The 15,485-nt window shown below is 43.7% G+C and overlaps 1 protein-coding gene across 5 annotated transcripts in view; it reads right to left on the bottom strand.

The window, feature by feature from the left end:
* Positions 1-15,485, bottom strand: part of BMF (Bcl2 modifying factor) — an 83,496-nt gene that overhangs the window by 8,606 nt on the left and 59,405 nt on the right. For 3 of the 5 annotated variants that reach the window (XM_083620049.1, XM_083620048.1, XM_083620047.1), the window contains one exon: positions 5,086-14,531. The exons of the other annotated variants lie outside the window; for them this stretch is intronic. In XM_083620049.1, the coding sequence (XP_083476175.1) occupies positions 14,430-14,531 (102 nt within the window). In that variant the 3' untranslated portion in view covers positions 5,086-14,429. Of the gene's footprint in view, positions 1-5,085; positions 14,532-15,485 lie in introns of those variants that run through there. 5 annotated transcript variants of the gene reach the window in all.

Below are 15,485 nucleotides of genomic sequence, written 5' to 3'. Positions count from 1 at the left end.
TTGAAGATAAAATCAGAATTTTACAGTCCCTTCACAAGGGAAACCTACATTAGCCTTGGCTATATTTTAATGAAGAAGATATTTAAATTAAAACACAGAAGGCCCATTCTCCCACACATTTTGTAGGCAATAATTTGTCAAGGAGAGAGGTCACTGGAGGGAAAGCTGAAAAATCATGTTGCATGTTTCCCTCGCTGCTTTCATTCCAAGTGGAGAAAAAATTCAGGGAAGAATGCCTGGCAGCTTTCAAAGGACATATTGGTTTCTGAATAGCCATGGCTACAACGACCACCTGCAAATCATTTGAGCCTTGTGGGTGCCCAAACAGTAACAGCAGGATTGCCTCCAGTGTGATTCATTCCCTCCATCATTTGGTACTTCAAGAACAATCCTATGTTGGGCTCCCAATGCTCACCCGTCCCAGCCAGCATAGCCAGCGGTCAGGGATGATGGGAGTTGGGAGTCCAACAGCATTTGAAGGACCACAGTTTCCTCACCTTTCCTATACATGCATTGAACTGTATCAAGTTACCGTACTCTTTTGTAACAAACACCAACAGATGGATTCAACTAAGTAGGTGCACTAGCAGGAGCAATGGGACTTCCTCCCTCTTCCTACGGGCCCACCACTCAGCTCAGGGGGGCAGGGAATCCCCAGCAGAGTGCATGGGGGGAGGAGAGAGGCGACAGTTGTGTCACACGTGCTGGAAAAGCATGTTATGGCTTTCCTCCCTAGGCATCTAGTGGGTTCTTAGTGTGGCTTGAATTTATGTCAGATACAGTCTGCTCTGGAAACTGGTGTGCATCACATATACAGTGGTACCTTGCTTCGCAAACTTAATCCGTTCCAGGAGTCCGCTCAACTCCTGAAACCGTTCAAAAACCAAGGTGTGGCTTCTGATTGGCCACAGGAGTTTCCTGCACTCAAGTGGAAGCCACGTAAGACGTTCGGGTTCTGAAAAACATTCGCAAACTGGAACACTTAATTCTGGGTTTGTTGAGTCCAGGAGCTGATTTGTTTGACAACTACGTAAGCTGTTTGAGAACCAAGGTACCACTGTATTACTAAAACTTAGGGTAAACATTTTTTATTTTTTTTTACACAGGGTGGTGAGTACTATTTTTACATAACACAAAGTCCTACTAGCTTCATGTCCTAGATAAAATAAAAGCACAAGATTGAAGCAGCCCTATAAAGCAGCAACAGTTCTGCCATCACAGGAGGCAAGTGGCCGTTTTTCCAACCTAAATTATAGCAGAAGGGAGAACAGCAACCGACAGTTTGACTGCACTGAATTTTGACATGCGTTCAGGTTTATATTTCGTTAGTATGTGGAGAGGGGGACTGGAGCAACCTCTGCTTGAATTTATCCTCTGTTGATTTAAAGAGATCCTTTCAAAATAAAAGACTGCATCATTGACATTTTGCCCAGTGATAGCATTGGAGAGCATTAGGAGAGTCCAGGTTTTGCTTATCTGATCATCTCAGGTTCTACAGAGTAATACTTCTCCTTTCAAACCACTTTTCAGTATTCATACGAGCACAACCTGCGATAGCATCTTTATTCTTACAATTGAGTAAAGATGGGCTTGGCCCTTTCATGGCAGAATTGTTTATTATTACAATGCTTGCTCAATGTGCCAGAGTCCTGTTCTGTCTCCAGGGGAAGGACTTGTCATCAATTTTCATTGTATTTTTCTATACCAACACCTGCACACTCAGCTCTTTAAAAACAAAAAAACACTTCATCAACTACAACCCATGCTAAGATTTTTTTTTTAAATTTACAGGGGAGTTTGAAAACAACTCAGATTGAATTTCTTGCTGTCTGAATCAATTCCACCTCTTTCTCCTCCTGCAAGCAGGATTACAGTCAGAGCTTTCATTAAGAGCTGAGACAAGGCAGGGGGTTCTGAGCTGAAGCAACCCCTCTCAGAAAATTCAAGGAGAGATTTCCCCTCCTTCCATAATTTATTTATTTTTAATGAGTCAGAAGCCAGCTAAAATTAAGCCCCATTCAATCACACTGATTTGAATGTGAGAAATTTAAGCACACGCCTAACCCTCTCATGGAAACAGATGGCACTTCAAATGGTGCTTCCGTTTACCTGGATTGTGCCCTGCTCTCTTTTAGAGTGTTGGCTGCAATTTGTGCATAAGAAATCAAGCTGTTATGGGCTCGATTCATGTTGCCATTGTGGCACGGGATCCGGATATCATGTGGATTTGTCCCTGGTGCACTGATAACGACACTTACAAAAGTCACATGAGATGAGTGGATCACGCACTTCCTTCCAGCATCAGGACTGCAGCACAGTTGTACCTTGGATCCTGAACACCTTGCGAGTCAAACGTTTTGGCTCCCAAACACCACAAACCTGGAAGTGAGTGTTCCCGTTTGTGAACATTCTTTGGAACGTGAACATCCAACACGGCTTCCAATTGGCTGCAGGAACTTCCTGCAGCCAATCGGAAGACTCACCTTGGTTCCCGAACGTTTTGCAAGTCGAACAGACTTCTGGAACAGATTCCGTTCAACTTCTGAGGTACCACTGTAGTTTCTGAAAGGCCAAATGAAATAACCCATCAACTCCTTTAAAAGTAATGACACTTTTATCTATTCTAGTTGTATAGTTGAACCAGGAGAGATTGTTCGTGTATTTGAAGTACAGGATGCTGCTGAAACCTCCTTGTATTTGACATTAGAAGCAGTACTTCTGTTGTTGAGCAAATAACTGGATACAGTTATGGGCTGGTTGGGTCCAGGAAGTAGTAGAAGTTTCTGTGAGGGAGTAGTCCTTGCCTCTTTAACAGGGACAGTGATTGGACTGCTCCTGCAGAAACCTAACATAAGAACAGCCCTGCTGGATCAGGTCCATCATCCTGTTCTCACAGTGGCCAACCAGCGGTTCATGAGAAGCCCACAAACTGGCTTCTGATTGTCTTGTCCTCCATGAATTTGTCCAGTCCTCTTTTAAAGGCATCACAGCCTCTTGTGGGAGCAAACTTCAAAGTTTATGCACAGCGTTGTCTCTCCTGAATCTTCCAACATTCAGCTTCATTGGAAGTCCACAAGTTCTAGTGCAGAAGAGGATAAAAATCTTCTCTGTCCACTTTCTCCATGCCGTATGCATAATTTTACACACTTGCATCATGCTGCCTCTCACTCTCCTTTTCTCTAAAGTAACCCCCCCCCCAGATGCTATAACTTTACCTCATGGGGATATTCTGCATTCCCTTGATCATTTTGGCTGCCCTTTTCTGAAACTTTTCCAGCTTTACAATACCTTTTCTGAGCTGAGGTCACCAGAACTATACAGTGTATTCCAAATGCGGTCACACCATAGATTTATATAATGGCCTTATGATATCTGCCGTTTTATGTTCAATTTCTTTCCTAATTATCCCTAGCGTGGAATTTGTCTTTTTCACAGTTGCTACTGTCCTGATCTGGCCACTCACTGGCAGTTCAGACCCCATGAAAATATATGTGAAATAAACTTGGCCACCTCACTAATTCTAGATAAGTCTATGAACAAGTTAAAAAGCACAGGTCCCCCAAAGCAATCCTTGGGAGGGGGGACTCCTCCTTCTAAACTCCTCCATTCATTCCTTCTCTCTGCTTCCTGCCACTTAACCAGTTCCTAATCCACAAAAGGACCTCTCCTCTTACTCCTTGACTGTAAACTTGCTTAGGAATCTTTGGAGGCATACCTTGTTAAAAACGTTTTAAAAGTCCAAGAACACCATGTCAACTGGATTGCCTCTACTTACTGTATATTTGTGTTACTTCTAGTAAGTTAGGGAGACAGAACTTACCCTTGCAGAAGCCATGCTGCTGCTACTGCTGCTTCAGCAAGCCTTGTTCTTCTATAGGCTTGGCTATTTTGTTTAACAATACTATCCACCAGTCTTCCCAAACAGACTTTACACTAACTGGCTTGTAATTTCCAGACCACCAACCTACCAACCCAGATCACTTAATTGGTGTTACGTTGGCTATCTTTTCCAGATCTTAGGGACAAGTTACCTATTTTTGTTAGCATATTAACAATTTCGCATTTGAGTTCCTTGACAATTCTTGAGTGGATGCCATGCAGTCCCAACAATTTGTTCACATTTATTTCGTCTATTAGGCCTTGAACTTCTTGCAAATGTTCAGGAACAAGGACCCACCCTATTTATTAATTATTACTATTACTATAAAGAGAGATGCAAAGAATTCAGTCATCTTCTCTTCTCCTTGTCCTCCTTCAGCACACCTTTCACTCCCTTGTTATCCAAGGGTCCAACGCCTCCCAAAATGGTCTCCTGCTACTAATGTATTTAATGTCTTTATGTTTTTAACAATGTGCTCCTCAAATTCCCTTTTAGCATCCCTTATTGTCAGCTTGCTTATTTATTTATTTTGGCCAGAGTTCATGTTCCTTTACCTCCCTCCTCATTTGGACAAGACTTACCTCTAAGAGCTCCTTTGATTCTGCACGTCAAACACACTGGCATCTTCTTGGTCCTGGTGGTAACCTAAACTGGACTTAGAAGATGTAAACAACTGTAGGCCAGTCGCTAACATTCCCTTTCCTGGGCAAGGGGCTTGAGCTGGATGTCAGGTACTTGGGAACCCCATGCAAGGGATTTTGACTGGCATAATGATCTCATATGATTGACAGGCCATCCACCTGTCACAGATTTGGTCCGTGAGGCTAATACAGATAAGGATCTGGTCCATGGAGCCCAAAAAGGTGCCCCACCCATGTCTTAATACAAATATTTGACCTCAGAGTTCATTTTGGCTAATTTCTCAAGTCGATTACTGCAAGATGCTCTATATTGAGCTGCATTTCCAAAACATTCAGAAGCCTGTAGTACTGAATGCCCAATTGAAAGTGCCAGTGATGACCTTCAACGCCCTTCAAAGACTTGCAGGGGGAACTATGTACCCTAAGGGGCACTTCCTCCCATATGCATCCCTCCATGTCCCCTCCAATCCATAGGAAAGGTGCTGCTTGCATCTCCCATCTTTTACCGAAGTGAAAACTAGAAGAACTCAAGAGCAGCTATTATTAACACACAGAACGAGAGGATTTGATTTAAGCATTTTATTAAAAATTGTACCAGTTATGGGGAAAAAATCCAAGACGAATTTCAAATATATTTAAAAGCACCAAAACAGAGAAAACCCAGAGCTAAATATATTGCAAAGGTACCAAAAACTAAAAGGGGGGAGGGAAGGATCTCCTCTAAAGTTGCCACAGGTCAAGGCAGAAGAGTCCTGAAGGCACACAACCAGGATAGACAAAATGCTACATTCTCGCTGGGTCTCTATGGAAAAGGAGGTTTGTGTGCTTCAGGACCAGGTTTGCCAAGGATCTGGCTGGAGAGCCATCTTGCAAGCTGGGAGGATCGGAGGGGAGACAGCATGAGTGAATTATATGCTAAAACTAATTTTAATTTTAGAAAGGTTACCTGCTTTCCCAGTGCAATTGGCTATTGTCAAGTTAACTTCTTTCTATAAAAAGTACAAGAGTCCAGTGCGGGAGCAACACACACTTCTGTTTCTATACCACTCCTGAAAGAATCGTGGCGCATATCTAAATCCCTTTTTTAAAAAATCTGCAATTGGGAAGGGAGAGGATTGCAAAAGAAAAAAGAAAAAGGCACAATAACCAAATTTAAACTTCACCTGGAGGTTACACCATTATAGTAACAGGATTTTCTAAAACCCCGAAAGAAGGCTGATGCTTCAGTTAGGAACCCAACTTTTCAAAACATTTGACTTATATTTGGTCTTCTTCACATCGCTTGACCAGACTATCTGTCTGAAGAGGGTAGAGAAATAGTATAGCCTTCTTTAATGGATATTACATCAATGTGATGAATATGGTGTCAAGGAGTTGGAAAGGGGAGGCACAGTGGCCATGTAGCCTTCTTTACAAGGGACAGTCCTTCATTCTTTATTTGTTATTCATCCCTGTATGACAAACTAGACCTGCCTATTTTTTCTTTGGCCAAGACGACAGCTTGGCTTTAAGTGGCTCTTGTGAAGTTGAACACGATTGTAAGAGTAAGAATAAAAAGCACCTTGCACTTTGAAAAGTGATCTAAAAAATGTTGTGTAACAGTTGCCTTCCGGGTTGTGTATGCCTATATCTGACTCCTTGAAGCTCTTCAGAAGAAAAAACCATACAGAAGAAATAATTAGGGTTTTTTTTATAGAAAAAGCGTTGTACACGCAATAATTTTCATAACACCATTTTAAACCATCTAAACAATTCAATCCCCTTAGCACCCTTAAGTTGCCTCCCCCATCCCACACCCCGCTTTACTCAAAGGCTTCAAATAGACAAAAGCCCTCCTCATAAACACAGGAAATGGCTTCCATAATCTCCAGTGCCTGAGACACAGGCCCCACCAGAGACAGTTGCGCTTAAGACCCATCGAAATCAATGGGAAAAGTTAGGCCTGAGTTACTGATGTTCACTTGCTTTCAGCAGAGCTTCATTTAAGCACAACCAACCTTCGCTCAGATTTTAATTTGGAAGATGCCAAGTTCCAAAATTAATTTCAAAGGGAAAGTGTTTCTTATACAAGTGTGTGTTTGTGTCTGTGCAGGCAGAGGGGAGGGTTGCCAATATTTGAACTAGTCTCTGTAGCTGCGCCTTTCAACAGCGGCTTGGTTGGAATGAAATAACAGGGTACAGCTTTTTACAACATGGAAATGAACACCAAACCCCCTTCTAAGCCCAGCAAGTCAAGCTGCTGATAGAGATCCAGGGCAACAAGGCACTTGAAACAGGAGCAACCATATCTCAAGCAGAGGTATAGAAGAGACTACATTTTATTTATACACATAAACAATTATATTCCAGAACATTTCGTGTTTGGGCTATTTCCCAAAAGGGGCTTAATTTGCAAATGGGTTGTTGAGATATTGCAAATGGCTTGTTGGCAACAGGGTTTTGTTTTCATTTATTGGATTTTCCTCCAGAGAGAGGGCAGGGGAGACAGGCTGGCATTTAGATGCTGACAACATAGTGTGGCTGCTGCATAAAACTTGCATGCATGAGGAGCACCAATTCCACAATAAACACTCATCTGGAGACACCCTTGGCCTGTCTTCTCCCGATACTTACAGCTAAGAACTAGAACTTTGTACCAGTTCTGAGCCCATGTACAAATGAAACAGAATGATCACAAGAACTCTTTCGGTCAGGGGTGGGGAAACCGTGACCTACTAGATGTTGCAGGATTACAACTCCCACAATCCAGGCTCACTAGACATGCTGTCTGATGGACACTGCAGTCTAGCAATATCCAGAGGGCCACAGGTTCCCAGTCTGTGCTTTACATGCTGAAAGAGTTCTTGGACAGCTCACTAAGAAATTCTTTTTGATGCATTTCCCCCCTGACGGCTAAACAATCAAAAGCAACCTTTTATTATTTTTAATGGCCGTATTAAGCAGTTTTGGATTATAATCACTGGAATGACAACCAGGGATGCCAACTGATGGGGTGGAGAGCATTCAGACTTTAACATTTCAGAGCAGCTAGATGTGCAGAAACCAGCAAATATACCTTTTTATAACATGGGCTGTCGGCAGCTAAATCCTGCAAATCAAGCAGCTTTTAGTGGCACACCAACAAGCCAAGAAGCTGGCATCCCTATCAACCTCCCCCCGTCCCCCAAGCTATGAAATAGATGAGCTGTAGCTAAGGCACGTGAGCCCTCAACTGAGAAGGATGCCTCAAAAGGAGAGCGGCTCGCAAACGTCGCACCTTGAGAACATATCTAGGTTTTCAAAGGTAAATTTCTGAGGATTTGCTGAAGTGCTCTGAAGGAGCCGCAGAGATACTGGTGTGACATGGGCCACAACCCCCTACCAACTTACTAAGTAAGTCCTACAAAGCTCAGTAGGATTTACTCAGTCAGGTGTGCAACGGGACTGCGCCTTCAGCTCACTTTGGATTTTAGCTGCTACTTTGAGAACACACTTTCATCTGCAACTAATACAAAGCAATTCAGATGCAACAAGCTTGCCAATAAAGGAAAGCCCTCCATCCCATTCAAATAAATTGCCAGCAATTGGTATCTTCCACCAGAACACTCCTCAGGCCCGCTTTGCGTATTTCTAGCTCCCCTACTGAGTTTATCATCCACAGTGGAAGCAGCCACTGTCAGTAGGGTGGAGGCATGTAGCTGACCTCTCATTCCCAGGGGTGGAGTGGGCACATTGCCAGTGCACTGGCGTGAGTGTCGGATTGGCGTTTGCACAGTGCTGACCTTGTTGCTGCATATCGCCCCCTGCTCCGTTCTGGTAAACTGCAGCGACATTCTTAACGGGAGATCAGGTAAGCTCTGCCCACTGCTAATATGTGGAACTCAATCGTTTAAAAATATGACGTAATAGGAGAATGAGCAACAATTCCTGCTTTCAGAACACAAAACTGGGCGGGTTAGGAGATAATAAAACAACACCCAGGATGGCTATCCCCACATGTCATCATTAACATGCTTGCTCTGCAAAGGGTATTAAAATCCATGCCAGAAAAAGCGGTGTGTTTGGATCGCCAGGTTACCACCCAGAAACCTACCCAATACCTTTAAATCACCTGATGCACCTGGTGATAAGGCAGTAGCCCAATCCCAAGGCATTTTTTAACTCCAGGCCTGTACGGCTGTTCCTTGCTCACCAAGGTCAAGCTGGCTGCCCCATTTCCCCGAATGGGCTGGCCCTGCAGTGATTTCTTCCTTCCACCCCAATCCCTGCTCCCTGGACGGTGGGTGTGCGATACAGGTGCGTGGTGGAAGAGTAGCTGGCAGCACACACAGGCACGTTCAGGTGGGCAAAGTCTCTACGGATGCATTTGGTTTTTTAAAAAAAGGGCATAGGCAGGCACGTGGTCACAGGAACAATCCCTCGTATTTCTAGGTAGGGCTGGGAAACCCCAGAGAACCAATCAGTGTAGACAAAGCTAAGCTGAAAGGGCCAATGGGCTGTGTCAGCAGAAGACACCTTCCCATGTTCCAGAATGCCATTTGGCAATCTGTGACTACAATGTGGAGTAGCAAATATATATACTGGTTTCATATGTGGTGCTTATAGCATTTTCTCCATTGAGTATGCACTTACTCTGCTTATGGCTAGTGGGCAATTTCTATTAAGCCCCGCCATAAGTCTTTGTTCAGTGGCATTGTCACTTCCAACTTTATGCTCAAGATTCTCCCAACCATTGTGCATGTCAAATTCCATGAAGCACATTCGACCTGTTGTGCCAGGTTCAGAATGTGCGATTAATGCCATTCCCGGCCCACTTCCACAGGGCAGCATTGTCAAAGTGGGCTTGAAGCCAGCTATTGCTGTGAATCGGGGGCTATGTATGTGCTTATTTGTGCAAAGTACTTATTAATGTGAATCAATACCGGCTCGCAGTTCCTTTTGAACAGCATCTTGGTGCTTTATCTAACTCAGGCTTTATCGCCATGCCAAAACAGCCCTTATTCATACTCCACATGGAGCAAAACAAGACCAGTAGCCAATCTGAGGAAAAAGCAAAGCTACAGGCATGGCCTCCTATGCAGGCACTGGATTACCCTTCCTGCTCCCTTATTCTAGCAGCTGATATGGACAAAGCTCGCAAGCGGCGGAGAGGCTGGAAGAGCAGGAAAGCCTTGCTTCAGGGCCAGCATGCAAAACGAGAGAGTTCCATCCTTCAGAAACACAGACAAGAACTTGCTGCCAACAGGCTGCTTAGGTTGGCAGGGGAAGACAGGCAGGCCTGGTACAATGGGAAAAATAAAAAGGCCATGGAACATAGAGAAACCTCAGAAACCAACATAAAAACGGTAGCGGTGCATCTGTAGCCACAGAAGTTGTGCAGCAGAGCACTGCTAGCACCGAGACCATCAGCACTTTGTGAAAAGCCGGTCTTCCCAAGGGCTGCTCTTTTTATCTGAAGACCATTTTCCCTCCTCTCTCCCCACCTTGCCCTAATTCTTGGCAGCTGGAAACTACCTTAGGCAGTGCAGTTTGTTATGATTTCTGTCTCAGTTTCCAAGAATTGCAGCAAAAGCACTATTACTGGCTTTAAAAAATCCAAGGGAAGTTTAAAAAGGACTGACAAAGAAAGAACAGAAAATGAGAAAGAGATAGAAAAGGAAAAGATGCCCAAAATTATTATTATTTAAATCCTCTTTTCTGAGGATGCTTCCAGATGGGGACTTAATTTGCAAGTAGGCCCTGGAGATACCACAAATGGGTAGTCAACAATAGGGTTCTTTCTCCTTACTGGATTTGTGCCCCCCCCCGAAAGGGTAAATCCGGATTATATTTTGGCAGCTGGGGGCAGGGGGCAGTGAGGGAATATGAGCTGGTGTTTCGTTGCCAATGACATTGTGTGGATGCTGCCTACAAACAAAGTTGGATGCATGACAGTACCAAATCCACAATAAACTCCTGCCTGGAAGCACTTTTAGTCAAGGACAAATATGCTGATGAAGGGTGTGCAGAATGCAACTTAAAATAATAATAATAATGTCAAATTCACCTTAAAACTTGTGCTTGAAAAATGGGGCACATGTATGAAATAAATCAATGGCTTTATGGAAACATGCATAAAGATACTTTAAAAGGTACAAATTTCACTATCTTCCAAACAGTCCAATGGTGATAGCTACCACTCCAAAACTCTGACATTTGCAAATGTCTAACTATAATGTCTAACACCCCAATGCTACCACCACATTCATCGCAAACAACTGGAGCAGTTCTGTTCTGTCACATGTTATGGCAGTGGGGCAGGGCTGGCTTGGGAACCAGTGGATCCTAAGCCATCTTAGCCCTGTTCCCTCTCCTGTTTGGGGGTTTCCTGGGGGCTGCCACCAGCAGGCACATCACCTGCAGAAGAGAAGCTCTGTGCTAGAGAGTGATGCTAGCAACACTCTGCAAGTGGAGGCCACATGCCCATTCTGCCTCTTCCTCCCAGCCCAGGGCAATGGAGGTTGGAAATGCAGCCTTACAGCCTGAAATATTGACTTGAGAGAAAACAGAGAGGTCCTCAAATGCACAACAGAGTACAAACGTATGCCCTCCTGCATTTCACAGATGGCAATAGGGACAAGTACTCTCTGAAGACCACTGGGAAAATCCTTCTCCAGTGCTGTACAAATACAGGGGCAGTGTGTGCAATGAATGGTTATACATTTACACACTTGAGCACTCACTCCTCCCAAAGATTACACTTCTAGACACTTGGAGAAGACAGCTGACTCCCGGAGAGGGCAGCCCCAGCATGTCACAATAACAAAATGTTAATGCAGCATCACAAGGCAGTTAAAATATGTACACTATCCAGAAACAGAGACCAGAAAAAACAGACCAGCTAAAGTATACAAACGAAACATGATGGAGCTGCAGAACTCATAGGGAATACCCATAACAAGCCAAGTCTTTCTAGCCTGTGCAGTTGAGTTTAATATTTTAAAAGAGCCTAAGGACAGTGGAGGCAGCAAATGTGGAACTCCTCATTTTCTATTACCATATCTTAAGTAGCAGCTTTTACTGTTCTCCAGGAAATGAGAAGCTGAAATTCCTTGTAGGCTCCCCAGATCGTCACTCAGGAATGACATTTGCGTCCTTATATATTCAAGATAGGATGGAGCCCCTGTCTGCTTTCATCCTACAAAGCAGCCCAAGCTACAGGTCTTGTTTCTCGGTCACACTTTTAAATATGTATGTATTGATTATTATAATTGTTCAGTATTAACCAACAGCCAATACTGACAATAATAATAGTAACTAACACATGAAGGATTCTATCCAATGAAGTCATCCTTTCAATAGGAGTTCCTCTCCCTCTCCACCTCCCATAGCTGGGCATTCCAGGTAGTTGGAGGAACCCCAGAACAAATTTGGGGGAGGGGGCACAAGGAGAAGAGGAGCTGTTGAGCAAGTGGAAGCCCTCGTGCTCTCAGGACAATTTGTTGGATGCAATCAAATATTATTTATTACTCAACGATAATAATTCTGTATCAATATTAACTAAAGACGCCCATCCTTTGTTCTACATAATCCGTTGTTCCATATTGCTCAAATACTGTGTATTATTCAGATTCAAAGCCAACGAGAACTCTCATGACATTTATTTTTTGCTAGCCAATATTCACTCATGGCAACCTCCAACACTGCTGGCAAATGGGGATATATCAAATGGACTTTAGGCATTAGCTCTGTAACACATGGGAAAGGAATTAGTTTTATTGATCAGGAAAAGCTGTGAAAGGGGTTGCCAAAAATGAAACTAGACGAGTCCTTAAAAAAGAAGATATAATCCACCGACACCATCACTAACTCCATAGGCCATTATAGGTTGCACAATCTCATTCAGCAACTGATTTTGCCAGGGAGTTACTCTGAGAAGCATAACTTCCTGAGTATGCATATATTTATATGGCCAAAAGCCCAAACTTGACCTCCCAAAGGAGTCTGCCAACAAAGTCTCATCGTCACAACCACACCTCCTAAATGATCCATTTTCACATTATGATGAACTATTAGAAATTCTCCAGGGTCTGGAATGGGTCCAGGGAGACCACTTTCAAACAGGCTGAAAACAGTCCTTTGAGCAGTAAGCTACCAAGTCATCCTGGAAAACGTTGAGAAATAATCTAACAAGAAATAGTTGCACTGATTCGTGCAAATGTTGCAAGGTCAGCTTCATGAGAGCATGAGGCAGCAAAGGCAGAGGGGAATATGAAGTAGAATTAAGGCCCCCGAGTGGCGGGGGGGGGAACTCTCTCTCCCCATGCCCTGCTTTCTCCCCAAAAGGAAAAGTTGAAAAATTAGAAATTTGGGATGATAGCAAATCAAAAACCCTTGTGAAATAAATTTTCTTTCACAAGAAGTGAACTGCTTTTAAAAGCAGCCTTTAAAAATCATACTGACACAGTCAATTAATTCAGTTTTTATTTTCTTAGATCCGATATATTAGAAGTAAGTAGAGTTAGCAAGGATATAATTGCTATTAATCTGGGCTGGATCACCAAATGGGGAACACTCTTAGATGTTAGCAAAGAGACCTCTAAATGTTGCAGAATGCAGAACATCTTCGGCGATTTGGTGCAGGAGTTCTGCCAAATATCTGATATATTGTTTCTGCAGTATTGTGGAAAAGAGACCCTCTGACTTTTTACTTGCATAAGATTGAAAATGTCACAAGTCCCAAACTTGCCCTGGAGTACCAAACTAGTTTCATAGCTCTGTATCAAGGTCTCTCTATCTAAGTCCTGGTAATATCCCACCCCCACCCCCCAAGTTCACTGTGATGTTTCTGGTTTCTGTAGTCCATCAATAATATATTTGTTAAAATGGGTAGGATTCAACTAAGTAGGTGTACTAGTGGGAGCTAGTGGGGGGAGGGGGAAGTCCCACTGCACCCCCAGGACCCTCTCAAACTGGCTCTGGGGGGATGCCAGGAGAACTCCGGAACAGTTTGCGCAGCGATGGGAAGGAATATCATTCCATTGGGCAAGCTGAAATTGCTTGTGCTGATGGAACGACTGGAAGATTGTGACGGTGAACTTCTCCCATCATTTTTACTCCTATTTTTCCCAACTCACAAAAATAAAGATAGGTATCTTAGAGGCAGTAGCTTGCAGCTCCACCTCTAATGCTGGATATATTTGAATAAGATTAAGGCAATGATGCTTAAAATTTGCATAAATATACGATACAGCACAATTTTATCTGCTGGGTTAATCACAATACACTTTTGTGTTCTCAAAGTAGTGCAGTTAGTACTTTAAATGAGAAGGTGTTGCTTATTTTTCGATTTCCCCCCCAAAAATAAAAGATGGGAGGGGGACCCAGCTTCATGGCTTCGTGAATTCCAGAGAAGGTATATTTCCAGTCAAGCTTTGCTCCTTTTTTAAAACCAGTGTCTTCCAGCAATAAAATGTAAGGATTCAATATTCCCCAGCTGTACACGTATGCCATTTCATAGTTATTCCTGAACAGAATTTTTTTTTTAAAAAAAAGGTTTCCCGAAACAAGTGTGCCTCATTTGCAAAATACCCCAATTCATTGTGACTCATTGTCCCTAAATTCTAACCGGCAAGCAATGTTGCAAAATGCTGCATGCGCCCATCACTGGCTAAAACCAAAGCTTTCCTATACCAGCCCCTTCCTTGCTCGCTTGCTTCTTGAGTGGAAGCCACACACATCTGATTGGAGGATTGTTCTTCAACAGTGTTGGACCAAAGCCTCCCACCTCAGAGGACAGGAAGCCGCGGAGAGAGAAAGCAAGTCCTTTGTACAAGCGTCCTCAGTTTCACAGGAGCCTCACATCTGTCTAGTGGCATACACATGTCTGCCCTGGATTTGTTCAGTGCTCCCAGAAGACTGGATGGGACCCGGAAGAAGCAGGGTAGCTCTCACCTCCGACCCGCGTGGTGTCTGTTGGCCTCCATGTTCAACGCCACGTTATGGAGGAAAAGGAGGATCTGCCACCAGACCTGGTTTCGGTTCTGCTGGTGCTGTAAAAAGGGGAAAGGGTCTAAACAACGATTACTCATATTAAACTCATCGCCCAAGTTTCCAGTGAAAACTCCAGTTATGCTTTCAAGGGCAGGCCCAAAATGTGAAAGAGGGAGAAGAAGAAAGAGAGAGAGAGAGAGAGAGAGAGAGAGAGAGAGAGAGAGAGAGAGAGAGAGGTGTAGATCCTCCAGGAATCACTGTAGCTCCAACATTGTAAAAAAGAAAAGAGCAGACCCTTTATGTATTGTGCACAAAAGGATTAAGGTTTTTTCTTCTTCTCCTCCTTTCTGCAGGATTCTGCAGAGTTTAGCCAAGTGCTGTTTTTAATCAGATTGGCTTCTGAGCCACTCAAAGCCCCAGCTGCAAGAACAAACAACTTCTTTCCCCTCCTTTTTTTTTTAAAAAGGAGGGTGCCCCCCTCCCCACCCCCAAAACATAGGAGAAAGAGAAGGGGGGAAAGAGGGTAGGGAGAGAGAGAGAGAAGTGTAGCTGGTGATCCATCTGTAAGTGATTTGACACCGTGAAGGTCAAAGGGTTAATCTTCAATTTAAACCACACTGCTGAGACAGCAAAACTGATTTTATCCAGTACAAGAAAACACACTCCTATGCGCGCTCTCTCCCCACCCCCCCATGCTTTGCTTCCCAGCATCTCCAAGATAATACTGCCCCTTTTTATAGCTCCTTTTGACAGTAAGCCATAAATAATCAGTCTTGGAGCCCTTTCCTACTGACTGGAGCCAATTAAACCTTAAGCAAGAACACACTTGAAAACAAAAACAGGGGGGGAAAACCTAGGGGTTATTTCAGGTCCCATTATCAAGCAGCAAATGTAGAAAATCGGTTTGGGGTGGTGGTGGTGGTGGTGGTGAGGGAGAACCTGAAACCCTATGCTGCTACCTTTGGACAAGAGCACCCAGCCACTCATCTCCTGTCAAATGCCGTAATCAGGCT

This window comes from Podarcis filfolensis (assembly GCF_964270895.1).
Source record: "Podarcis filfolensis genome assembly, chromosome: 1".
Taxonomy (NCBI): Eukaryota; Metazoa; Chordata; class Lepidosauria; order Squamata; family Lacertidae; genus Podarcis; species Podarcis filfolensis.
Note: the sequence above shows the minus strand (reverse complement) of the source record. Positions and strands in the feature narration are given on the sequence as shown.